Source organism: Cnephaeus nilssonii, assembly GCF_951640355.1.
Source record: "Cnephaeus nilssonii genome assembly, chromosome: 1".
Lineage (NCBI taxonomy): Eukaryota > Metazoa > Chordata > Mammalia > Chiroptera > Vespertilionidae > Cnephaeus > Cnephaeus nilssonii.
In genome coordinates, this window is record NC_137072.1 from 80476029 (window position 1) to 80502347 (window position 26319).

At 37.3% G+C, this 26319-nt stretch overlaps 1 protein-coding gene across 9 annotated transcripts in view; it reads right to left on the reverse strand.

Moving 5' to 3' along the window:
* The window catches only part of ADGRL3 (adhesion G protein-coupled receptor L3), a 761705-nt gene that overhangs the window by 370530 nt on the left and 364856 nt on the right, over positions 1–26319 (reverse strand). For all 9 annotated transcript variants that reach the window (XM_079770921.1, XM_079770928.1, XM_079770927.1 and 6 more), the window contains one exon: positions 21340–21553. In XM_079770921.1, the coding sequence (XP_079627047.1) occupies positions 21340–21553 (214 nt within the window). The remainder of the gene's footprint in view (positions 1–21339; positions 21554–26319) is intronic.

Here is a 26319-nt window from a genome sequence, read left to right on the forward strand (position 1 = left end):
AAAATAATATAATAATCTATATATATAAAAAGCCAGCGACCGTAACGCCATAATGACTGGAACGACCGGTCGCTATGACGCCCACTGCGGCCAGCAAACCAGCCTAATTGGGGGGTGTGGCCGGCTGGCCAACCTCCTACAGCCCCTCCTCCCGCCCAGCCCCATCACAGATTGGACCCCCCACTCCAATCGGGGCAGGGCTGGCTGGCCAACAGCCTGCGGCCCCACCCCTGGCTGGCCCCGCCCCTGATGGGCCCCTACCACCCTGGTCATATCAGCCCGAGGCCCCTCCCTCCAGCCAGCTCTGCCCCCGATCGTCGCCCCTCACACCAATTGGGGATGGGGCTCGCTGGCCAATCGCCCTCAGACCCTCCCCCCAGCCGGCCTGGCCCTGATGAGGCCCTGATCGGGGTGGGCCGGCTGGCCAACCTCTCCTCCTCCCAACAGGCCCGGCCCTAATCCACCCTGATTAGGGCCAGGCCAGCTGGACCCCACCCATGCACGAATTCATGCACTGAGCCTCTAGTTACTAGTAATAATACAAGAATAAACTCTGTTTCATGTATGCACTGCTGTAAACCTACTTTTGCCCCATCTGTATATTTGTATCATTTCAATTTCTTTTGGGGAGAAAATGTATTAAATACTTTATAATATTATATAGTTTTGTAATTATACTAGTGGCCTGGTGCACAAAATTCCTGCACGTTAAAAGGGGATTAGAGGAAATATTTTAATATTGCTATTTGCCCTTTCTCTATAATAGAAGTGTCAGAGATGAAAGAAAATTAGTAAAATGTATATGAGAATCTTCCTCCTGTCAGAGTCTGGGGCGCACCACAGGACCCAGAGTCAAGTCCTCGCCCACCCACGGGCACCTCAAAATTGCGCGAGACCCAGACCCGGCCACCCCCCCCCCCCCTTAGGCTAGATCCAGACCTGGCAGGTCCCACACTTGTCAAGCCCTGCAGGGCAGGGGGCATGGCCTGAAGTCCCCCAGCCCGGGCCAGGGCAGGGGGTGCACCTTGAGGTCCCCCATCAAGCCTTGCAGGGTGGGTGACGTACCTTGAGGTCCCCATTCAAGCCCCGCCAGGTGGCGAGCGCAGCCTCAGGTCCCCCGGCCCAGCGCCGGGAGGGGGATGAAGCCTCAGGTGCCCCGTCAAGCCCCACCGGGAGGGGAGGGGGGTCGCAGCCTCAGGTCCTTGCTGATTGCTCGTTAAGGCTCGTTACGGGAAATTGACCTCCACTGTGGGTGCAGCCATCTTGTGTTATGGAACCCACCCCCTCCGCTGTGGGCGCTGCCATCTTTGTGGCAGAGTGATGGTCAATTTGCATATTCCCTCTTTATTATATAGGATATTATTGAAGTTTTTAGAAGTATCCATGGATAATGTATACCCATGATATTCTGTATATTAGAACTACCTACACATAGACCATTTTTAGAATTCAGATAAGCTGGGGGATCCTAATTCAATATGTTTGCTATCACAGTGTTACACATTTGAAAATAACATGGGGCATGCCCAAGGGAAAGAAGGACTAAGACATAACAATATTAGGTGAAGCTGGGTTGTATAATCAGGATTGGATACATAAATACAGAAGAGGAAATTCAGGAGGGAGAATTCTACTAAATACAGAGAAACTGAATTAAATAACGTCAATTAAAATATGAAACAATTCTTTAAAAATGAATCCCAGATATTTGGGGTGCTTTCATCTGTAACTTAAAAAATATTCCTATTTACTTCTTTAATTTTCAGAGCCAGGCTATTAAATATTAATAGCCGTGAAAATTAATCAGGCACATTCTTACTCATAAGTGACTTTATGAAACCTAATAAAGGTTTTAAAATACTCTTCAGAGTGCAGTCCAAAATAGTATATACAGCATATTATACCTAGCTTATTAATAATGTAGTTGCATATGTCGGCAAAGTTAGAATTTATTATTTCAGAAGGTAAGAAATAACACACAAGTGTAGGTTTCTCTAGGAATACTGATGAGTAAATTTTAATTAATCTCAACATTAAACAAATTGGAACTCATATATTTTTCCACGTAAAATTGGCAAACAGACTAAACAATAAGAAAATTGTTGGCAAAAATTTTCCTGCCTCATTCCTGCTTTGACTTCCTCTGTAAAGTTAATAGCTTCACAGTTGATAAGGCTTATCTACATCAACACAAACAAATAAGCATTAGCACACATTCTAACAGAATGCTAACTGTAAAAAACAGAGAGACAATTTTAACACACACACACACACACACACATACCCACAGAGAACTATTAGTATTTTCACCTAATCCTAAGCAACAAATTTCAAATAAGTTCACAGTCAGTGAAATAATAATTTCCCACCCCAAAAAATTTATAAAATAAAATATTTTCCCATAAAAGACGTAACCCCATAAACAGAAAACAGACACACGTTTAAGGATAAAATTAATGGATGGAAATGTCACCTCCTCCTCAATCTTATTATACCTAATGCACACTCGGTTAAATATGAAAAAAGGGCAGCAAAACAGCCAAATATACAAAAGAATAGGTAAGTAACAAATCTGAGGTGTTTGGCACAAAATAACTAAGTTATATTTGAATATTTACAAACAGTAATATTTCTATATTTTTCAACAATGAAAATCCATGATAATGTGTCTTCTGTCTCATTTGATTTAATTAGGCAACATCTCAAATTCCTAATAAGTGAAGGTATACCATTTCTAATGACATCATGTCTGAGGAAAAACAATTTCTAATAAGCCTATAATAATTTATTATTTTACTATGTGGCTCTGACAAAATTTAATTATAAAAACCTAATTACGTTTAATTATAAAAAACATAATTTCAGGATGTGTTACAAAGTGCCCTGATAGTCTTTAACTTCTCCTTTTGAGACCACAACCCAAACGGCCTTGGAACACAGTGAATGCTATGATTTTGAGAGTAAACTGAAACAACCTTTGATATTGCTTAGTCTGTGAATTTGAGATCCTTTAGTCTAATTAAGGTCCCTGAATGATTATAATAATTTTTAGCAAAATAGGAAATAGAGCCCCACTCATTGACTTGAAGTAATCATGATCCATGATAATTCATATTTGAATCCCTTGGGATTCTAGTAGATACCAATAAAAGTTACCAAGCTAGATAACTTCTTTAGGTATAATTTGTTTGAACCACACAGTATATTTCTCAAGTGATTCAAACCTAAGAAATTAAGAGATTTTCATAAAAACCAAATTTCTGACTTCTCTTTAATAATAAAAAGATCTAACTGAGAATGGCTAGCATTCCAACAGGGCAAATCCTCTAAATGGCATAGGTACCTTTAGTTTAACAGAGTTCTATCTATCACCCTTAGGCTACCAGAGCTTATCTTTGTATCTCAATAAATATATAAACAAGCAAACATCGATTGCATGCATTTGCAAAATGCTGTTTCCTTTTGCATTTCTAAAATATGCCTGTTTTTGTTTAATAACTTTGCAAATTTTTCCTCCTGTTATTTATAATACTGAGTGTACACTTAGAAGTTTTTTTTTTTTTGTGTGTGTGTGTGTATATTTTAAATCATCTACAGTATTTCACCACAAGTTAATGGGAACCATGCTTATGCTGTTAACTTGAGCAATGGAAGAATTAGTAGCATTGTTAGGTGGTTTGTGTCTGTCATGTTCAAGGACACCATGATGTCTGGATAAGAAGAAGCAAAATTGGAAGTACAAAGAGACAAGATCAAACAGGCAAAGCTATGTGTGCTAATGTGGGAGGCTGGCTGCAGGGAGCAATTCAGGGAGATTGGTCCAGCTTTGTAGACCTTACAGATATCATTCCCTAATCACTAGGCTGTTCTTCTAGAGCAGTATCAGCATCTATTTTCCTAAGCCAGATGCTTGGGATTTATGATTCCTGGCACAGTAGTATATGCGGAAGCATCTTTACAAGAGATTATCTCTATGTTTAATCTGAGGTCAGCTCATTCTATCAAGCCTGGGCTTGCTCAGTATCAGCTTTCAATACTCAATTCACATACATAAGCTTTTAAGAATGGTCTACTGGAATAGAGAAACCCTGGATATTTGTTGGATATTTGAAAAGTAAAACTTGCATGTTCTGCATCAAAGTAATTTTATTGCCATAACAAAACCAAGAGACTTTGGCTTTTCTCATACATTTAGTTTACAATCAAGAACCTTGAACTACCCATCATTTAATCTTATCCCTAGCCTACAAGCAGAATTACTTGCATTTCATCATATGTATATACAACAGGAATGCTTGAGAGTGCATATCCTTGTATTTATTATGATTGACTCAAGTGGAGTTGCCAGATGCTTCTAGGAAACAGCATCACATTAGCTATTAAAGTTTGTTGCAGACACACATTTGCTATTGACATTTCTTATGAAACATCAAGCTCTCATAAAAATAACAATCCTTACTCAAAAAGTGAAAAAAGATTATTTACTTTTTGAGGATGCAAATTCTGTGAAAACTACTTCCTTCTTTTCTGTGGAACTGAAAGTCATCTTAGGATAACATTAAAAGTTACAAAAACCAGAAACATTAAAGGCTGCAAAAACCAGAATAGTTAACTTTTGATTTCCATTTTAGTGTAAGGCAGTTTCTTCCTAAAATGAAAGTGTTCTCATTATTTTTTTTTGCAGATTTAATAGACTTCATGTGTTTATAATATACTTTTTATTTATTATTTTTATTCATACTGAAGTGAAAAATAATTTTGAAGTGTTTGGTTACTGCTAAAAGTAATATATATATATATATATATATATATATATATATATATATATATATATATATTTCAGTTAAAATGAATCATTCCATTTACTATGCAATATCTAACAATGGTTCATTTAGTATATGTGTTAACAAACTAGAGATGTTGGGACTCTGTAAAAGCTGCAGCAATTACTTTTATAGTAGAACATATGGAATTGTTTTAATGAGTTTTAAAAGTGCAATTTCAACTAAAGGAAAGGGAAGAAAGGATCGTTTGAGATTTTAGATACTTTTAAGCCTTTTTCCTGCTAACTCATAATACAAAATTTTAAACATTTAAAAAATCTCGGGATGGGATTGCAAGTTATTTCAATCCAAGAACAAAATGTGATGCCAATTTCTCTTTTTGCCTTTTATGAACATTTTACTTGAGAGCAAACATATTGTTGATTAAAAAGTTTAAAGCTAATTTTAAAAGTCGGGGTTAGTAGGAAGCCTGGCCTATGCTCCCACATCCAGTTTCTTTCATTAGCCTGACCTCCAACCACCGGAGTGCAGGGCAGATGGAACATTAAGGAGGCATCCAGGTCTCCGGTCAGAGGCAGCAGCACACACTCAGGGCAGAGCGTCAGCCCGGGGCCTCATGGTTAGTCTCCACAGACCAGCCATGAAAAGAGGAAGAATTCACAAAGGACAAAGCTATAAAGCTTGTAACAAAACTAAATTTTGAATTCAGATTTAGTCACTACCAAATATCTCTTCTTTCATATAGGATCTCCAATCAGATCATAGGGCTACAAGACTGAAACAGAGAAACACACTGGTTTTCTGTTTTTCAAAATCGAAACACCATGATGGGGGAACAACGTTGGTCATACACTGTTTTTTTTGTGGAGGGAGGCGGTGCTGCAGGGACTCGTGTGAGGTTCCCAGATTCTTTATAATTGGATTTGTTATTTCTAGTAAAGGGCAAACCATTTTATGAATTCCACATAAAATACTGAATGGCCTTTGGAGTAGGGGATGGATAGTTTTGCTTATTTCCCCATCATCTATTTATCTTGTTTTCTGTCAAGAACACACAGATTTACCTTCAGTGAACATTCTTGCCTCATTTTAAAGTATGTGCTTTTCTTGGTATTGGAACCATTCTTAGCCATTGGTGACATTCAATTGAATGCCAGATGCCAGAAAAAAGGGGGAGTTAGTAAGATTAGTTTCCCAAAGGGCTATTGTTGTTCCTTGTTCAGTGCTTCTTTCTGGAAATATTCTGACTGCTGGGAGATGAGTGCTTTATTCCCAAATCTGTGGGTATCTGTAAGAGAGCCAACTTAAGTAATTCTGGTTCTAGTCTTGTGAAGGAGGGTCTCCACCAGCAAAGGGAAATCTGATCCCATGAGGCTTCCTGGTTTCTAAGCCCACAAGGTGTCTGTCTGTACTGGAAAATGCATAGCGATATTTATTTGAAAACATTCCTCAAGTTCTCTAAACTACTAGGCTGGACTGTCCAAGAGGCATTTCCTTACAAGGGTACTTCTTATCATTTCACCAGCAGCAAACGTTGCATTCAAACCCTTCCCTTGGATGCTTAACAGTTTCTCTTCCACAAGTGAGCCTGCTGGGCTTAAAAATGCAGCCGGCTCCCCAAGGTGTTGGTTGTTTCATTAAGAGGAAAATGTTGCAGTAATGACATTGCTTATAATCTCTCCTGAAATTCTCTCTGTTAATTACTAATGTAAACAGTGTGTGGGTAATTGTTTCTTATGTGATCTATCAAGATGTTTTCAATGATATTGGCAGAATTAAATGACACTGGTAACCTACTTCACAAAAAAAAAATCTCTAAACCTTCCTCCTCTAAAAACCTACAAAGAGTATATTATGAAAAACTTACTTAAAAAAGGGATGGAGCCCTGGAATATAAGGAAGTGAAATTCCCCAAATTAATAAACAACACCAGAAACAAAAATTACTTCCTGTTTTTAAAGGGAAACTGCATATAAGGATTTTCCCAGGACCCAAACTCTTATTCCAAAGTTCATAAAATAAAAATAAGTATAGAGAAAAAAATGACTAATCTGAAAACATCTAAACATATTTCTTTTGAATATGAAGCTGATATATTGCTAAAGATATAATGGAGAGAGATTCTTTCTAAGACAGGAATTCTTTAAACACGTCTCTTAATAGAAAAATAAACAACATAAAAATCCAGAAACATGCCTCTTATTCAACAATAGGGGGAAATATAAAATATATATCTCTAGTCATAATAACAATAACCACTTGAGCACTGTGGTAACACTCATCTGGAAAACATTTTTTTCCATCCTCACCAGAGCCTTCCAAATTGCTCAGAGTGCCAATGTGTCCAGGGCACATGGCCTGCATTTCACACCAAAGTCTGCTGCAAAGATTTCAAAGCACATTCTCTGAACCTACAAGATAAGGCGTAAGTATTTGAAGAGTAGGAGGTGGTTTTTAAGCATCTTCCTAGAACTAATTCAATTTTGGAGCTTCAATTTCAGACATCTTTACATCACTGTTGACTATGCAATTTTCAATGTGTTTCCTCTTATAATTAGGAAATTTTATTTTTCCAACATTTTAAACTAAGTTTATAAAAATCTTACCAATAAAAGAAAGATACACTTTTCTCCCAATAACACGTGGCATTATTATTTTTTCCATTATATTCACTAATGTACAACATTTTAGGTACATATTACGTACCTTAACTGAGACACATTATTCTAGGTTTTTGCAGGTGGCTCATATTCCATTCTATTATCCATATGGGCTCATGCAGCTTTTCTTAATCGATGCTTTCCACTTCTATGACTCTCAGTGAAAGATTACACTACACATGATGTTTGCTGTTACAGTGGTAGTATTTTTTAATGTTACAGCAGAAACCTGCTATTGGAGGAAATAACTGAATGTAAAGTCATTTGAAGGACCTTGTTCTTTTTTTAGAACCATACTTGGAAAGTAATTCAGAATCCTTCTATCTCCTCAGGCAAGGATGATCTACTTGAATTCCTTGGAAACGTGAAAGGCCTTTTATCACAACAAATTTTGCAGAGATTAATTTATGGAGAAGTATATGTTTGTGACTCTAATTTCTAAAATACCTATAGAGAAATAATCTCACTGTCTAGAAGGTTATAGTGAAATTGATCACGAGTATTTTTATACTACATTATAATGAAAAGACAAATATTTGTGGTTTGGAGAGAGAAATAAGATGATAAAAATTAGTATCTAGATAAAGTTAGAAATGTGCAGGTATAATGTATACCAGAAACACATATATAACATGTAACAGAAACATGCAAGCACTGTAGCGTGTAACCAGGGTTTGGTGGGCTTCAGGGGTCCACTAGTAATTCTGAAATTAAAACAAAAACTACTATTATCATAAAACAAAAAAGTCAATGTTACTAAATCAGGAAGGGTAATCGATTTTCATCTTTAATAAGATGTTCACATTGGTAGAGAACTATCATAAATCTTTCTCATAAAGTTAATAAAACTGTATTTGATAAATTTGAATATCCAAGAGTACATTAGTTAAATGTAAAATATACAGTTGTTTAGATGATCAGTGGTGAAGGTTTGGAAACATCAGTGACTCTAAATAATTCAATGATAAGAATTTTAAGTGAAAAGGTTCTGCTCAGTTCAATTATCATCTACCCCCCTTTGAACCCATAATCATCTAGCTTCCTCTTTCTGTAACAGCCATCTCTTCTCCTTGTCCTTTTATTACTTTTAATGTCGTCTTCTTCTTATACTGAAATATTCCTGTGGATTTACATTCTCTTCCAAGTATTATTTCCTCAATACACTAACAAGTCCAAGAAATAGCTCCAAATGTTTATTTTCATATGGTTGATAGCACTAATAGCTATGGATGCTAGCATTATGGGGAAAAACCTCAAGTCTTTCAAGCCAAAATACTCATACATATATATTCAAATCAGCCAATACACATGTAAAAAACATGTTATGCTTTTATCACTTGGTAAAGCTGGTTCCAAATAAATATGATTTACATATAGCCATGTTAAACATGTGCTAAAGTAATTATCTAATTTTACAGAAACTAGTGACAAGTAATGCACTTTTCTCATATTAGCAAGTATTAGAGTAATAGCTATTCCCTAAGAGTTTGAGAAAAAGCATTTATCTTAGAGTTAAACTATTCATATCAACACATCATAGCGAGGTTCAAAATGTATTACACAGAATGATTTATTAACTATACTTTATTTGGTAATATTAATAATGAAACAATGAATTAATTAAACTTATGTCTAGTAGAGTATTTATGGAGGAAAATTTAGTGATATGTTTTCAGCATAACTGAATTCTTGCAGGAAACAAGAAGATAAAATCAGCATACAAACCAGTATGAGCTGATCTGTATAGTAAAACAAAGTTACCACAGAGAGAGTGGTACAAATAAAGATCCACTTTCATTTTTATAATTTATGGTAAAAGCTTTGATTGTGAAGCTTTATGCTGTCTTAATCTCATTATATAACATAAAGCATGAGTAATTTTAAAGCATTTGATTACTTAGATTCAAGCTTGATTAAGAAAGGCTGGAATGACACATTTTTTTCATTTACAAGTATTTAAAAGTTATCATTGATGTATTTAGTTTCTAACTCATGAGTCCTCTGTTCCAAAGTTTGCACATTGTGACATCAATTTTCTTTTATTTCCACATGCAAATTTCAGCTCATCCCCCATTATTCCTGGTGAAGCTCACCTTTACTGAAGTATTTGTATAGATAATTGTATCCCCATGAACTCCAAAATGCTAAAAAAGAAAAATAACATCTGATTTCATAGATTTTTTGTATAAAAAAAATTTTTGTATTACAAGTATTTTGAGTGTTATCGTCAAAAAATGTATTCCAAGGCAGAAAATAAATGTCAGATAATTTAATAAGCTTCATGCCATGTTCTCATAGCTGTATGTGAAAATGATAACCAACCACTAATACATATGTATGAGGATGAACACACAGGTACACGTACACATACACACACACACACACACACGTGTATATTTTTTCAGTAATAATGACTGGTTCATACTTGTTTTCTAGGTCAGTCCCATTTATGAAAAACAGTACACATTTTAAACACAGCTCACAAGGCAATGGATTGGAGTAGTTATGATGGATTTTGGAGCTGGACTGTTTAAGTCAGTGGTCAGCAAACTCATTAGTCAACAGAGCCAAATATCAACATTATGATTGAAATTTCTTTTGAGAGCCAAATTTTTTAAACTTAAACTTCTTCTAATGCCACTTCTTCAAAATAGACTCTCCCAGGCCATGGTATTTTGTGGAAGAGCCACACTCAAGGGGACAAAGAGCCGCATGTGGCTCGTGATCCGCAGTTTGCTGACCACGGGTCTAGGTTAAAATCGCAGCTTTGCAAATCACAGTGTTACTTAACCATTCTTAGTTCCCCATTAGTGAAGTAAGGATGACAGCAGTATATACTTCACAGGAGTTAAAGAAGAATTAGATGAATTAATTTAAGTAAAGTGCTTAGAACATTGTCTGGCTTATTCTTGATAAATATTGCTAATATATGGTTATAGCTGGAAATATTTAGCAATACAAATCAGGTCTATTCTACCAATGTTTGTTTGCCTAAGAATCATTACAGTATTCAAAACACTTTATAAACATAATTGATTAAAATACAAAAAGGGTTTAGAGGCTAGAGAGTTTCAAATTCACAATAATGTTAAATTGTTTCTATCAAAAATTCAATAATAAAATTTGGTATGGCTGTAATTGAATATTGATAAAACCTGAGCCAAATCAATCCAATATTTGGTTGAGTGTTTGCATGAGAGGAAATGTTTCTTTTTGCACCATCATGATCATGATCAGAAGCATGTTTTAACTATTCTTAAAACTTTATTATTTAATCATTCTCGCTATACTAAACAGAGGCCCAAATCTCTCAAATAAATCATATGTTGGGTTAAAATAATCAGCAAGTATATTTCTAAGTGCTTTAATGATCTCATTGGCACAATCCTATCTAATAATAGAGTAATATGCAAATTAGACGTCACTCCGCGACAAAAATGGCGGCCCCCATACCCACAAGATGGCGGCGCCCAGTCCCCTCAGCTAGCGGGTCCTCGCCAGGGCGATCTGGAAGCCGCCTGGAGTCGGGGGAGGACCAGGGCCTGACGCCATGGCGATTGGTAAGCCCAGAAGCCTGCGGAGGACCAGGGCCCGTAGCCTTGGTGACCGGGAAGCCGCCTGGAGCTGGCAGAGGAGCTGGGCCTGTTACGGGCGATCTGGAAGCCGCCAGGAGCCGGCGGAGGACCAGGGCCATCGCCGCAGCGATGGGGAAGCTGCCTGGAGCCTGCGGAGGACCAGGAAGCCGCCTGGAGCCTGCGCAGGACCAGGGCCGTCACCGAGGCGATCGGAAAGCCGCCTGGAGCCTGCGGAGGACCAGGAAGCCGCCTGGAGCATGCGGAGGACCAGGGCCTGTGGCCTTGGCGATCAGGAAGCCGCCTGGAGCCTGCGGAGGACCAGGAAGCCCCCTGGAGCCTGCGCAGGACCAGGGCCTTCGCTGCAGCGATCGGAAAGCCGCCTGGAGCCTGCAGAGGACCAGGAAGCCGCCTGGAGCATGCGGAGGACCAGGGCCCGTTGCCAAGGTGATCGGGAAGCTGCCTGGAGACTGCGGAGGACCAGGAAGCCGCCTGGAGCCTGCGCAGGACCAGGGCCTGTGGCCGTGGCGATCAGGAAGCCGCCTGGAGCCTGCGGAGGACCAGGAAGCCACCTGGAGCCTGCGGAGGACCAGGAAGCCGCCTGGAGCATGTGGAGGACCAGGGCCTGTCGCCGTGGCGATCGGAAAGCCGCCTGGAGCCTGTGGAGGACCAGGAAGCCGCCTGGAGCTGGCAGAGGAGCTGGGCCTGTTACGCGGCGATCTGGAAGCCACCAGGAGCCGGCGGAGGACCAGGGCCGTCGCCGCAGCGATGGGGAAGCTGCCTGGAGCCTGCGGAGGACCAGGAAGCCGCCTGGAGCCTGCGCAGGACCAGGGCCGTCACCGAGGCGATCGGAAAGCCGCCTGGAGCCTGCGGAGGACCAGGAAGCCGCCTGGAGCATGCGGAGGACCAGGGCCTGTGGCCTTGGCGATCAGGAAGCCGCCTGGAGCCTGCGGAGGACCAGGAAGCCCCCTGGAGCCTGCGCAGGACCAGGGCCTTCGCTGCAGCGATCGGAAAGCCGCCTGGAGCCTGCAGAGGACCAGGAAGCCGCCTGGAGCATGCGGAGGACCAGGGCCCGTTGCCAAGGTGATCGGGAAGCTGCCTGGAGCATGCGGAGGACCAGGAAGCCCCCTGGAGCATGCGCAGGACCAGGGCCGTCGCCGCGGTGATCGGAAAGCCGCCTGGAGCCTGCAGAGGACCAGGAAGCCTCCTGGAGCCTGTGGAGGACCAGGAAGCCGCCTGGAGCCTGTGCAGGACCAAGGCCGTCGCCGCGGCGATCGGAAAGCCGCCTGGAGCCTGCAGAGGACCAGGAAGCCGCCTGGAGCATGTGGAGGACCAGGGCCTTTCGCCGTGGTGATCGGAAAGCCGCCTGGAGCCTGTGGAGGACCAGGAAGCCGCCTGGAGCCTGTGCAGGACCAAGGCCGTCGCCGCGGCGATCGGAAAGCCGCCTGGAGCCTGCAGAGGACCAGGAAGCCGCCTGGAGCATGTGGAGGACCAGGGCCTTTCGCCGTGGTGATCGGAAAGCCGCCTGGAGCCTGTGGAGGACCAGGAAGCCGCCTGGAGCTGGCAGAGGAGCTGGGCCTGTTACGCGGCGATCTGGAAGCCACCAGGAGCCGGCGGAGGACCAGGGCCCATCGCCACTGCGATCGGGAAGCCCAGAAGCCTGCAGAGGAGCTGGGCCTGTTGCTCGGCGATCTGGAAGCCGCCAGGAGCCGGTGGAGGACCAGGGCTGTCGCCGCAGCGATCTGGAAGCCTCCAGGAGCCGGCGGAGGAGCAGGACCCCTCGCTGTGGTGATCAGAAGCCCAGGAGCCTGCAGAGGAGCTGGGCCCAGCGCCTGGCGATCTGGAAGCCGCCAGGAGCCAGCTGAGGAGCAGGGCATGGAGTCTTCCTGATTGTCGCTGAGGCGATCGGGAACACTCCAGTGCCAGCAGAGCAGGGCATGGCGGCTTCCTGATCTCGGCAGCTGGGAAGCCGCCAGACCCTGCAAAGCCGGGCCTGGTGGCTTCCTTAGTGCGGCAGTGGCAGGGAAGTCCCCAGACATGGCAGACAGAGCCCAGACAGCAGGGCTTGAGGGCTTCCTTAGTGGGCAGTGGCGATGGGAACACCCCCAGGTCCCGCAGACAGAGCCTGGACAACAGGGCATGGGGGCTTCCTTAGTGTGTCCATGTCTGGGAAGCCCCTAGGCCGGGCAGACAGAGCACACTGCAGGGCATTGGGGCTTCCTTCACATGGCACATGGCGGCAGCAGGCAGAGAGTGACAGCAGGGCATGGGGGCTTCATCTCCATGGCTGCAGGGAAACCTTCAGGCCCCGGAGAGAGCAGAGAACCATGGGGAGTGGGCCTAAGCCATCAGTAGGATATCCTCTGAGAGCTCCTGGATTGTAGAGGGTGCAGGTTGGGCTGAGGGACCCCGTGCACGAATTTCGTGCACCGGGCCTCTAGTTAAGTAATAATAAAATATATTTCCTTAGTATTGTGGGGAGGATTAAATTAAATATTGAAAGGTATATTCTTTACCAGGGTATATGACAAATGAAAAACATACAGCAGCCCAGCCAGTGTGGCTCAGTGGTTGAGTGCCATTTTGTACAAGGTGGTATTAGTAAATCAAAAAAGGAGAAAACAAACAAACAAACACCTTACTCTTGTTTAACCAACATGTTGATTTATATAAAATGTGGATGTACTAGTACTTGAATCTTTCACTCCCTTTTCCTGATGTTCTAGTAAAAGTAAATAAAGACCTTTCCTGTACCCAAAATTATTCTAAGTGTTAAAAGAAGAAATGATAGAAAACAAAATCATAGACTTTGTACCTAGAGCTAGCAGGAATGTTTGTGCTATCATATCATAATTGAGTAATTGCAGGTAAATGCCGTAAACTTCATGCAACTCAAACTCCTCACCAGTAAAATGAAAAATGAAAGGCAATCAAAATACTTTGAGACCTACTCACCTAATAGTCCCAGAAATATTTAAAATAATTGTAATGATAGAGAAACTGAGGCATTTATTCAGTCTGCTAAATATTATAACTTATTTTCCTCCAGAGTCCAATGATATCCAACTAATCAGTGACATAATTTATGTTCATAATCTACTTAGTTCTTTTCCACTAGGATTTAAGCTATACTCAAGATAATAACCTCAACTATTTTCATCCAATCTCCTCTAATTTTCAGAAACTGCTTATCTTTCCTTTCTCAGTAATATCTTATAAATATTTTCCACAAGATGTCAAGTTCTACAGTCTGACCACAGAGTATAAAATTACTGGATGTGAAGCAACAACCAAGGCAATCATTTGCTTTAAATAAAAAAAAAATCCTTATGTTTTATCAATCAAATGGGAATGAACACAAATTCCAGATAAATCTATCGGACTAATTCTACTGATATTTAAGTCACTTTTAGGTCTATTTTGCTTATTTGGTTTGGCAATGCATTTAACTAATGGATAAGACTTACCACCAACACTGATAAATTAATAAGAACTCAGAAGCTTTAAAGAATACCAGGAAAAAACTGCCCCAAACTTCTCAAGCCCAGTCTTTACAATATTGACTTTAAAAAATTAAAATCAATGATCCTTTAAAATTTAAAAAAAAATCCAGGATACATACTTATAAATTTAGTTCCTCCAACATTTTTGCATTAAGAATAATATTATGGCAGGCTCCCCTGCCCCAAATACTATTAATCTATACAGTACATACTGAAAAATAAGCTCACGTAGATTTCTGTTGTTTTAGTCATTTTATTTTTTATTTTAATTAGTTTTTTATAATTTTAATAAAGATTAATCACATGAATGTCTGAATAGAAAATTACACTAATTTTCAGATTTCAATGGTCTAATTCTCCATAGGCTCTGTAGTAACAGAGACTACTATACAACATACAGATAGTCTGCTCTTAAAAATAATTCACTCATAGAAAAAGACTAGATGAATTTATGACAAATAGAATGATAATTATGCAATGCAAAAAATAAGAACAGATTATAGATGACTAATTTTCAGCCAATAAGTAGAAATGAAAAATAATTATATTTGTGAAAACATCAATTCTCCTACTCTTGTCTCTTGACCTCTTTAAAATTAAGATTCCCTTGTCTTGGCTGGGTAGCTCAGGTGATTGGCACATCATCCATATACCAAAATGATGTGAGTTCAATTCCCGGTCACGGCAAAATACCTAGGTTGCAGGTTTGATCCCACCAGGATATAACCAACAGATGTCACATCAATGATTTCTCTCTCTTTCTCTCTCTCGCCTCTCCTCCTTCCTCTCACTCTCCCTCAAATCAATGAAAACATAGCCTCTGGAGAGGATTTAAAAAATTAAGATTCCCAAAGAATATCCATTTATGTGAGTTATATCTATTGATATTTACCATATCAAAAATTAAAACTGAGAAAAAATTTAAGTACATTGTTACTACTGCCTTTATCCCAGCTAAAATGCCAGCATTTTTACCCACCATTGCTTTTAAACCACCAGTGCCTACAACTAACAATGAAAAAGGCAAAGAATAGGTCAGTGTTGTTATGAAAATAGTTTTGACTTTCTGCTATTCCCAGAGAGCACTCAGGATTCCAAGTTTCCATGAACTAAGATTCAACAATAGTGGCATAAACTTCCTATGGCCCATAAGAAACAGCCAACGCAATGCCCCTAAGCATTCACCCAAAGCTATTCTGAAATATTTGAATCATTTACTATACTTTTAAATTTAGAATTACACACATATAACAGTTTCATTCAAAATTAAATTAATAGCTATGAGGTCTAGGAAGCATTTTAGCAGGATGTTATAGAAATATATTCTCAGAGTTGCAAGGAGCCAAAAATTAGAAAAAAAAGAAATAAATGCCTACCAGATAGGAACTCTCCTGTTTTTCCATATTCTCTATATTCAGGCTTTGGGAATGAGAGTTATCTACCTTCCTTCATTTCTTACCCGCCTCCCTTTTAAATAAACATGCATCCAACAGTAATCTTAAGGCACTGAGATACAGACTATCATTTCTATGCCTATTTGTTCTTTCTACTACAAAGAATATGGAGTCAATGGAAAAGTTCATGATTTGAGGCGGGTTTTTTGGTCTGTTATGATTCAATAGAGAAATGGTGTAATTCATAGTGTAATCTGTCAAAGAAGCAAAGGATACTCCCATTGAAAAACTCATGTATATACACAGTTTTTGTAGAACATTTACTCAGCTACATACATAAAAAATCGCCACCCATATATATTCTTCTTCTACTACTATTCTTAACTTCACCAGGAATGAATCCAACAGAAACCAAGATCTTTGTAAACTGTAAAATCCCCTGCAGTGATACTGATATTACTGCAATATAGCTTTTTCATAAATGTGAGAAACAATTCTCTCTTTTCTTTTTTGCATGTTCCTAATGTGACTATGACACATGCATATGTAGTATTGCTAAAAGAAGTTAAATCACTCACTTAAATAGAAAAAAATACTCTAATTTTATACATTTAACATCTCTATTTGATAGAAAATTTTAAAGATAGTATTTTTTAAATGTCTAGATTCATGATTTTAGGTTCTAAGAGAATTTGAAATGCAGGCAACAAACAGGGTGGGACAAGAGTAGGTTTACAGTTGTGATCCTGCAAAAAAAGTTTATTCTTGTATTATTATTTGTTATTGTATTACTTTCCATATGAACAACTATAAACCTACTTTTGCCCCATCCTGTATTTACCTTCATATCTCCAGAAATAAATACTAATATTTATTTGATATTGTTCCTCTTGAAAAGTCCACTAAACTTAACTTCAAATACTCATTTTTTAGACTAAAAAATAAGGCACTGAGGATAGACATATAGACAGAAGACAAAATAATCATTGCATGGGGTGGGAAAGGAGATGGAGTTTAACAGTACATGCAGTACTTACAGTGATGATGGAAATACTATAAAACTGACTTATGGTGATGACTGTACCACTTGGTAAATTTACTAAAATTATCATTATGCACTTGCAATGGGTGAATTATGTGGTATATAAAAACGACTCAATGAAGTTATATAAAAAAGTGAATGCTTTGAATGAGAAATGCCAAAAACACAAAAGCAGATATTATTCGAATCCATTTATTTAAATTACAAAATGGGCAAATTAACTTAGTGTTAAAAATCAGAATAGGAGCAATTCTTGGGGAATATATCAGGGCACAAGGTGGGGCATCTTCATCTGGTGGTTAGTTGGATGATCTTGGTGAAAAGTCATTGAGTTGTACATTTACATATGCACAAATGCAACATTTTCCTGAACTACTCATGAACATATTTGCATATGCATTCACAAATGCCTTTTAAGTCTGAAAGCTATATTCCATTCTATGTAAAGTTGTTATATAACATATTTAAAATGAATCATCAAAAGATGGCATAAGAATGGCATGATATATGATATTCAAACATTCCACACCTTTGTCTAATTTATAAGAAGGACTTCAAAAAAGGGAATGATGGCATCAAGCTAGTTTATCATTGAATTATTAAGGTTTCTTGGGGAGGACTTGGGGGTATAGATAGGGGTGGGGGTTGGCCTCAAGCTGTGGCACATTTGGAAGACTCCTTAGAGAAATTATACAGATTAGGTGGAACACCAATAAGCTTGTGAAGCCATGATAGAAAAAGATGGGTGAAGGGGAACTGAAGGGATGCTGTTCCCTTATATCCTGTTTTTGGTCTTAATCCACTTATGTATCTACAATCACTTTGGTCTCTTCTGGTTCCACTAATGCTATCATCCTTTAAGGACCAGCTTAACACTTCCTTTCCACAACATCTATATCTCCACAAATATCTAGCTGAAAGAATGTTCCTGCTTTTTATTTTTTTAACTCTTCAATAAATGTAAATGAGATAAAAATAAAATATGGAGCAAGTGATATAGTTGTTTTTTATCGGCCAAAAAACTCTAGTTTTCAAGGTAGGAACCATGTCTGACTTACTTATTCAGAGAACTCTAGAGTAACTCTCATGGTGAACTGCATATCATGGACTTTCAAGTGTTGTTGGAGTCAAAAATGGAAATACTTCCATTAATACCTGAGATAACATGAAACCTCAGCTGAGTTCAAAATGCAAAATTTCTGCAGTTACCATTATCAACAGTCATTTTCAGATTTAGATTCTAAAGTTATATATACTATTTTTTAACATTTTGTGTGTTAACATAAAATAAAAATCAGTAAAGTTAAGAAAGCTTTTAAGCCCAGCCAGTGTTGCTCAGTCGTTGAGCGTCGACCCATGAAGCAAGAGGTTACCGCATGGATTTCGGGTCAGGGCACATGCCCAGGTTGTTTGCTTGATCCCCAGTGGGGGGGTGCGAGAAGCAGCTGATTGATGTTTCACTCTCATCACTGTTTCTAACTCTCTATCCCTGTCCCTTCCTCTTCCTCCAAAATCAATAAAAACATTTAAAAAGAAAAGAAAGCTTTTAAGTAACATGACAAAATTGGAGAGCATTTCTTTTCATTCATTTAAACTTCAAAAGTTCGTTTTAGGTAAGATGAACAGAAAGTCTGGCCTCTAGAAGCCTACAATTTACTTTAGACAAGGCCACCATCTAGAATGTGACAAAATAGATTTATAAATGTTTAAATGCAATAAAGATGGATGCAGATTTTAATGAGTGAGATCAGAAGTTCTGTGAAGGATAAATAAATGTGTTCTGACAGCTTAGCCAGTCTTCTCATAGAATAATGGTGAAAAGGCACAGCACAGGAAATTTGCAGGAGGTGCGGACAGAACGGCAGGAGTACACGCTTGGATTGGAGAACCGGAGGTGCATTCTGAAAGGCAGGGAGAAAACTGGCTTTTCTGGAGCAGATATCAGATTGCACTTTTCTACTGGGGAAAAATGTGCAAATAAATGGTCACATACTTTCCAATTCAAGTCCCCGATTTTTCACATTTACTAACATGCTCGTATACAGTTGTATTTATGCATTTGTCCAATGTGTATGCTAACATCTGTATGGGGTAAAATGTTTTGTATCTGTCCTTGCCTTCCACGTCTGTCTAATTTATGAAGCTGAAAGAAGTTATGAAGCCATTTTAACAAGGTTATGCAAGGATACACAAATAATATTTTATTAATAATCCTCCTACCTAGAGACATGCTTAGAAAATGTTTACACTCTGATACAGTATATTTCTAGTAGTTTAAATGAAAGAAAACAATAATTAATCTCTTTTAGAAAATATGTTTTCCATTATGATTAGTTCAAATGCATTCAACTGCCCATATCATAATTAGTAATAATTAGCATTATTTAGCATTCTGCCATTGGCGTGACTGTGAAAGTTCATTATAAAGCAGCTTCAGCAGACATGGTGATTCTATCTCTTGGGAGCTTACAAGGTGGAACCCGATTTCTTCTCTCCAAGAGTCAAAAGCATTTATTTTGGACAAGGGTAAATATAGCATATTTAATTGTCCAAATACAAGTTTAGAACTTGCCTCCATGGAGAATTAACCACAGTTATTTTGGCCAAGTGACAATTCATACTTGAGAAACCACCAGGAGGGCTTCCACAAATGATTTACTGAAGGTGCTTAAAACAATTTTACTCTGTGGTTTGTCACTTTATAGATGCATCCCATAAAATTCAGTAATTCCAGAGGATTTTTGTGTGATAATTATAAGATTAAGGGCTTATTTGGGGAGCCATTAATAATATCAATGAAAGGATTAAGCCAATTTCAATGAAAATCATATAGAGATCAAAGAGTTATGAAGTTAATGTTTCTGCTACATTTTACATGAAAACCTAATCACAGAAAAGCACAATCTCCTCCTCAAACCACATCCCAACTGGATTCTAAAATTTGGTAGTCTGGCAGAAACAAATACAGTACCCATTTCTTACTACTCATGGAAAACGGCTCCTGAAAGACCACAACAACATAACATCTATACGCAATGAAATGACTAGAATTCTTTTAGGCATAACATTAGAGAATTTAACCATAGTTGGTATCTGTCAAATATATAACAAGAGAGAATGTATAACAAGAAGAACCAAATGCAACCAAACTGATATCAAATAGTATCCCCAATTTTAAAATCTTATTTCTTATAAACACTCACTACTATCTTTCAAGTATATCTCACATACTTTGATTATCAAAATCCTGGCATGTGATAATTCCTTTTATTAATTGATACATCAGAAATTTATAAATATAAGATATTGACTTTACTAGTTTATTAATCACATACAAACATATATATAATTTTAAGTATATCAAGAAGACAAAAGGTTAAATAAGTCAGGCTTTCTTAAGCACAATAAAGCAACGCATGATTTAATATTGTTTTTTGCTTTAATATTCCAATGTGGTTATTTTTACATATGCCATGATTTCTCCCATATATTAAGAAATCCTTAAATTACAGAAGAAAAGAAATGCCCCAAAAAGGAAATCATAATAAATAAAAATTCACTAAATAAAAATAATTGATTATTTAAAAATCACTTTGTGACCAAGTACTCAAATAGCATGAAGGCTTATACTAAATGAATGACTTCCTCTTTGATTTCTAAGAAATCACATTAATAGTAAACAAATATTTAAAATATACTTAATACTTAGCTCATTTATCAAGAAATTAATATAATTTAAGCCTTCTATAGTATGGATCACTTGACCAATCCCTTTTGAGTTGAAGATCATCTTTTTCTTATCCAGTGATGTTACATGGTACCTTAATTTATATTATTTTAATATGGTAACATTTTAGAAAGTTAAATGTATTAAATGTATTAAATGAATTAACCTGTATACTAGTTATTAAGAGAATACCTTTTTCATTATTTCCAAGGCCAAATAATTTTTAATCAATATTCTTTTGTTATACTGCATTTTGATTAATGGGTATAGAATTGCCTATTAATTATTCTCCTCTTCCTACACTGATAGAAAATATTGTTGGCATTAAGGTAATTTTTCTGTAATTTCTGAATTTTGGGGTAACTGTAAAAAATAAATTTAGTTTCTCATTTAATGAACCCAGTTCTAGAGAATACACAGTGACCATGAAACATAATAAATAACCCAAAAATTTTTAATAATTTCCATATGCGACTTGCAATCCTATTATTATTATTTCAGAGATATGGGGGATAGTTTGATATTGAAATAGTAGCTCAAATTATCCTAAAATAACACAATATATTTTTGTTCTTACTTGTGCTGAATATGTCACACAGATGCATGTTGAGAGTTTATATTAAACGCACAAAGAAAAGAATATTAGAAGTATCCTACCTTTGAGACATAATCTTATAGGCATCTGGCAGATAGCATCGTATATTCTCCATCTGAGCAGGGTCAGAGTCACAGATTTTGTCATCAGTCCTCCCGTAGTTGGCACTTTCAATCATGATGACATCTGTTCCTGGACAGCGGAGCTCTATGGGGTAGCTCTCACAGGAAAGCTCTCTGCGGACCACAGCCATCGGGATTGGGGCGCGGCTGAAAGCTATGGGAAGGCGGAGGAAAAAAGGTTAAGTCCTCTTCATTACATACGAGGGAAAAGTACATGTGTTTGCTTTTCCAGTGTTTGGGGTAAACTAATACCAAGGAATGAAGGAGTTGCAGTTCATAATTTCAATTCAAATAGAATATCTCCAACTTTAGTAACAGGTATATTTTATTCTAACAATAATATTTTTTACTTAAAATCCTTTCAAAAATTTATTTTATGATAAAACAGCACTCTGGATTTTCTAAAACTTTGGCTGGTATGTGAAGTAAAGGTTATATAGAAATACCCAATTTGGCCCTAGCTGGTTTGGCTCTGTGGATAGAGCATCAGCCTGCGGAATAAAGGGTCCCGGGTTTGATTCCAGGTTGCGGGCAGGAGGCGATAGATCAATGATTCTCTCTCATCATGGATGTTTCTATCTCTCTCTCTCCCTCTCCCTTCCTCTCTGAAATAAATAAAAATATATTTAAAAAATAAAAAGATATATCCAATTTGCTGAGTAAGAATCTCAGATAAACCTCAGGGGTATTGTATGTGCATTTTGTTCTTTTATAAAAACGATTACCAAAAATTTGCACTGTTCTTGAATATATATATACATATTAAAAGTAGAGTTTCAATTTCAAAACAATTATATAGTTTAAAGTAATAACAATCTGTATACTTTGTATGTTATAGAAATAGTGAATATTTTTTTTATTTAGGAAAATGAGATGTATATAAAAAATTAAAAATGTCTTTAGCTCCCTCCCCACACCTTTTCCCAAATGTCAAGAGACAACCAGTTAATAATGTGGTAACTTTCCTATTATTCTATCCCACATAAAAACAAATAGACATTAGATGTTTCCTCCCATTCCTCTTTTTATTTTACTCAAGGAAATTTTACTACGATTGTATCACCCTACACATATCATTTCATACTTTTATTTAACAATATATAATGGAAATTTTTTCATTTCTATATTGCATTCATCCTGTCTAATGGCTTCATTACATATAAATATAAAACATTACTTCATTATCTTATGTTGATCGCCATATAGGAATATCACAGTTTTTGTATCATAAAGCTGCAAATAAGTATTAATATATTGTGTACCACGGCTATAATATTTTTGAAAAAAAATTATCCAAATATATTTAACAATATATTTCTATAAATAAAATTGCTGGATCAAACGGGAAATATATTTCAAGTTTGGAAAATATCAACAACTAGATGTCCAAAATATTTAATAAAAATATACACTTCCAATGGCAGTACTATTCTCTTCGAAACTACACAGTACCAATTCCTTGAAATGTTGCCACTGTGATAGACAAAGAATGATACAATATCCTTATTTTGATTTTCATTATTTTATTTGTAAAATAAAATATATTTTCACATGTTTATTGACCCTTCATATTTATTTTATTTATGAATTTCCTGCTCACATTTATCTATAGTTAGCATTGTAAAGTTCTTTGTATAGCTCAAAAATTGAAAATTTGTTCTTCATATTTGTGGCAAATATTTTTCTAGTTTCATGTTTGAATTTAGATGTTTGCTGAACATATATATTTCGTTTTTATAGAGCCAACTATCTTTTCATGTCAAGTTTTACAGTTTTCTACTCTAAGACTATAAACATAATCAGTACATTACTGGAAGAAAGTCAAATATGTAATTGTAAAAATGTAACAAGTCTTTTAAAATGAATGTAAGTCAAATTCTAAGTTGTTCAGCAATCATCTAATGACTTGATTTCCACATAAGAGAATTAATTTTAGAGATACTCATGTGATAGCTATAAATCTGCACTGATAGTTTAACTCACTAATGTACACAAACATTAAAATATGTATTTAAATAAATACATGCAATTCTCTTTGTTGCTTTTTTTTTATTCATCATGAAATGTGAAAGGAAAATAAGGGAGAAGTGAAATAAGGAAGTAAAAATGAGTTGGGGTAGGGAAAGCGAAATTTTATTACAATAAATATTTTCACTTGAAACTTAGAATATTGATTTGGTTTGGAAAACCATATCTATTATTTCAAAATTGAGAATTGCATCATTTTTTACTGTATTTCGGTAATATTTTGTAAAAACGATAACTGCACTATAGACCCCAAGTATAACTTGTGAGCAGGTCACTTAAAGTTCTTAAACTGTACTGCAGTCACTTCCGTTCAGGTTGCCATTCAATCTTGCTCGTTCTTTCTGGGTCTCTCCTCTAGCACACTCACACCATTGATCAAAGAGAGTCAACACAATTAGAAGTGGCTGTAACATTATTTTTAAACTTTGATTTAGAGTCAACACTTTGACAGGATATCCTCACAATAAAGAGACGATGAATTTCTGAAATGAAATGAAATATCCTTGGTTTGCCCATCATTCAGAAATTAGATGATTGTTTAACCATAAAATAATTCTTTTTACTATTAAGAGTCTATTTTCAAGGATAAAAACATTTTCATTAATGTCTTTAGTATTTTAATTAATGGAATCATTGAATAATAACAATGTTCCAATGTGAGAATCCAGTTTCACAATTTTGGTCAGTTTAAATAGAATCAGAGATTTGTTTGTCTGTTTTGTATAAAAAGTATTTGAAATCAAATTTTCCAGAATGTTTACAGTATATATTTGAGTATTTGCTAATAGACAATTTGCTTCTTAACTCTGGTATAAAATATTTTTAAAAATCAGATTGAAACTGCTTCCAAACATTGAACTGATCTGGCTCTATTTTGTTTGCTTACACAATCAAGTTAAAAAAAAAAAAAGATAATTTAACAAAATTACAAACCAAATCATATAGTAAAAGCATCTATTAGGCTATAAGTGGACAAAAGGGTAGATTAAAACTTGTCAATTTTTCCAAAACATGCATACATAAACATAGATTTAATTTGGGTATTAACTATCAAAAATACAATTTAGAATTAGACACTAGACAGTTATAAAGTCAACTAGACTGTTAAAACCCAAGTTTTCCATATATTTACTTTGGCCCTAGAAGAAGTGTTAGAAAGTTAAGGATATGGCATCTTTTATCAAAGAACTAGAGTTGATTTGTTCAACCTCTCTACCATTTAACAAATAATTGTATTTGTATCAGTAACCCAGTGATAAATCGCACTGCTACATGATGGATGTTTTGTTTAAAGGAATATATTACTGAAACTATAAAATTATCTAATTATTTAAATTACTTTTAATTATATTACTAAATGCTTTATTCAACAAGCAAATTTCAATGAAAACAATATGCTTAAGTTTTGTTTTACCATTCAGTTATCATTGCTAATAGTGGGAAAATTTGTTTCTAAATAAAAAGACTAAATGGAAAATGTCAACCATTCAAATGCAGGATAGTCAATGACATAGTCCATTGTATATTGTAGTGGGATAATACTGCATTGGGCATTGCAAAATGGCAATGAGAAGTAATTTGGGGCGAAGAAGGCATATTCTTGAGCTCCTTCCCATTTTTATCCCATGAATTATTCTGGTATAACAATACACAGAGTTTCATCTATTAAGTGTGTAATAAATATTAGCTGAATAAATTGAAGAAGCTTTGGATGTGAAATGGGCTAACATTCTGGTAGAATGCTACACTTACTACCTATGTCCATGGCCAAAAGGATCATGAATAAAACTGAGTTGCTCCGCTAATGTTGACCAGACCTCAGCAAGTACTCAAGTTCCATGACAAACACATGCCTAAAGAAAGTGCTTCTTACCATGGATTAAACAAGAGAAAAAGCTCCCTGTTCTTGCTCACTTGTTTCAGCACAAATCACTCTCAGTCTTTCCTTCTTTTCTGAGTCCTCAGAAGCTCTGTTGTTAAAACATCTTGTTTTTGTTTCTCTATCCTTGGGCTCTCTCTCCTACTGCTTGGTGATGCTTCACTCAAAATGGTAAAACCTGGTAAATTGTGGGCAATAACTAAAAACACCAGTCTAGGAACTGGATGGAGGTGGGGACAGGAGGCTAAAAACTGGTGACTAAACAGGAGTCAAATGATTTTCTTATATCTCCAGGGCAGGGGTCAAGGATAATGCCAGGGAATTAGAGGCAAGCTTTTGAAGAAGGGACTTTTCCTTGAGACACAGGATTTTAGGGGGAAAAAAGTATATCTGGAAGAATAAATAAGACTAAGCACAGGCTAAGAGGCAAACAGCCAGTGAATTGGTTGAGGGCATAAACCAGTATAATTAATTAACTTTTAAACATATTGAATTTAAGGTGTCTGAATCACACTCAGAAATGTTCAGTCATCAGTATGATTTCACGAGTCTAGAACACAGGAGTAGAATATAGGCTAAAACCATGGTAATGTGAAGTATATCAGTGCCTACAGAGCAGAAGATGATGAATACAGCAGCTGGAATATCAGTGGCCATGGAAGAAATGTCAGTCACAGGATAAAGGTGTGTGTGTGTGTGTGTGTGTGTGTGTGCGCGCGCGCGCGCACACACACATTACATAGCAAAGGGCCTGTGTATCCATTTGAGGAAGATTTTGACTAAACAGACTAACCCACCAGTTACTACTTTGAAAGGAATGTACTTAAGTAGTTGCAGGGCAGTTGAATCAAGCACTTAAACATATCAAGCCATCAATACCCTGTTCAAATCTGGGTTATCCATGGATTGTTCTATATACTTGAGGATTCACTCAAAAAATAAGGGGTGGCGCTTAATTGCCACTTAACAGAGAATGAAATCTCCAGCCTGCCTTATATGTTTGTTTATCCTAA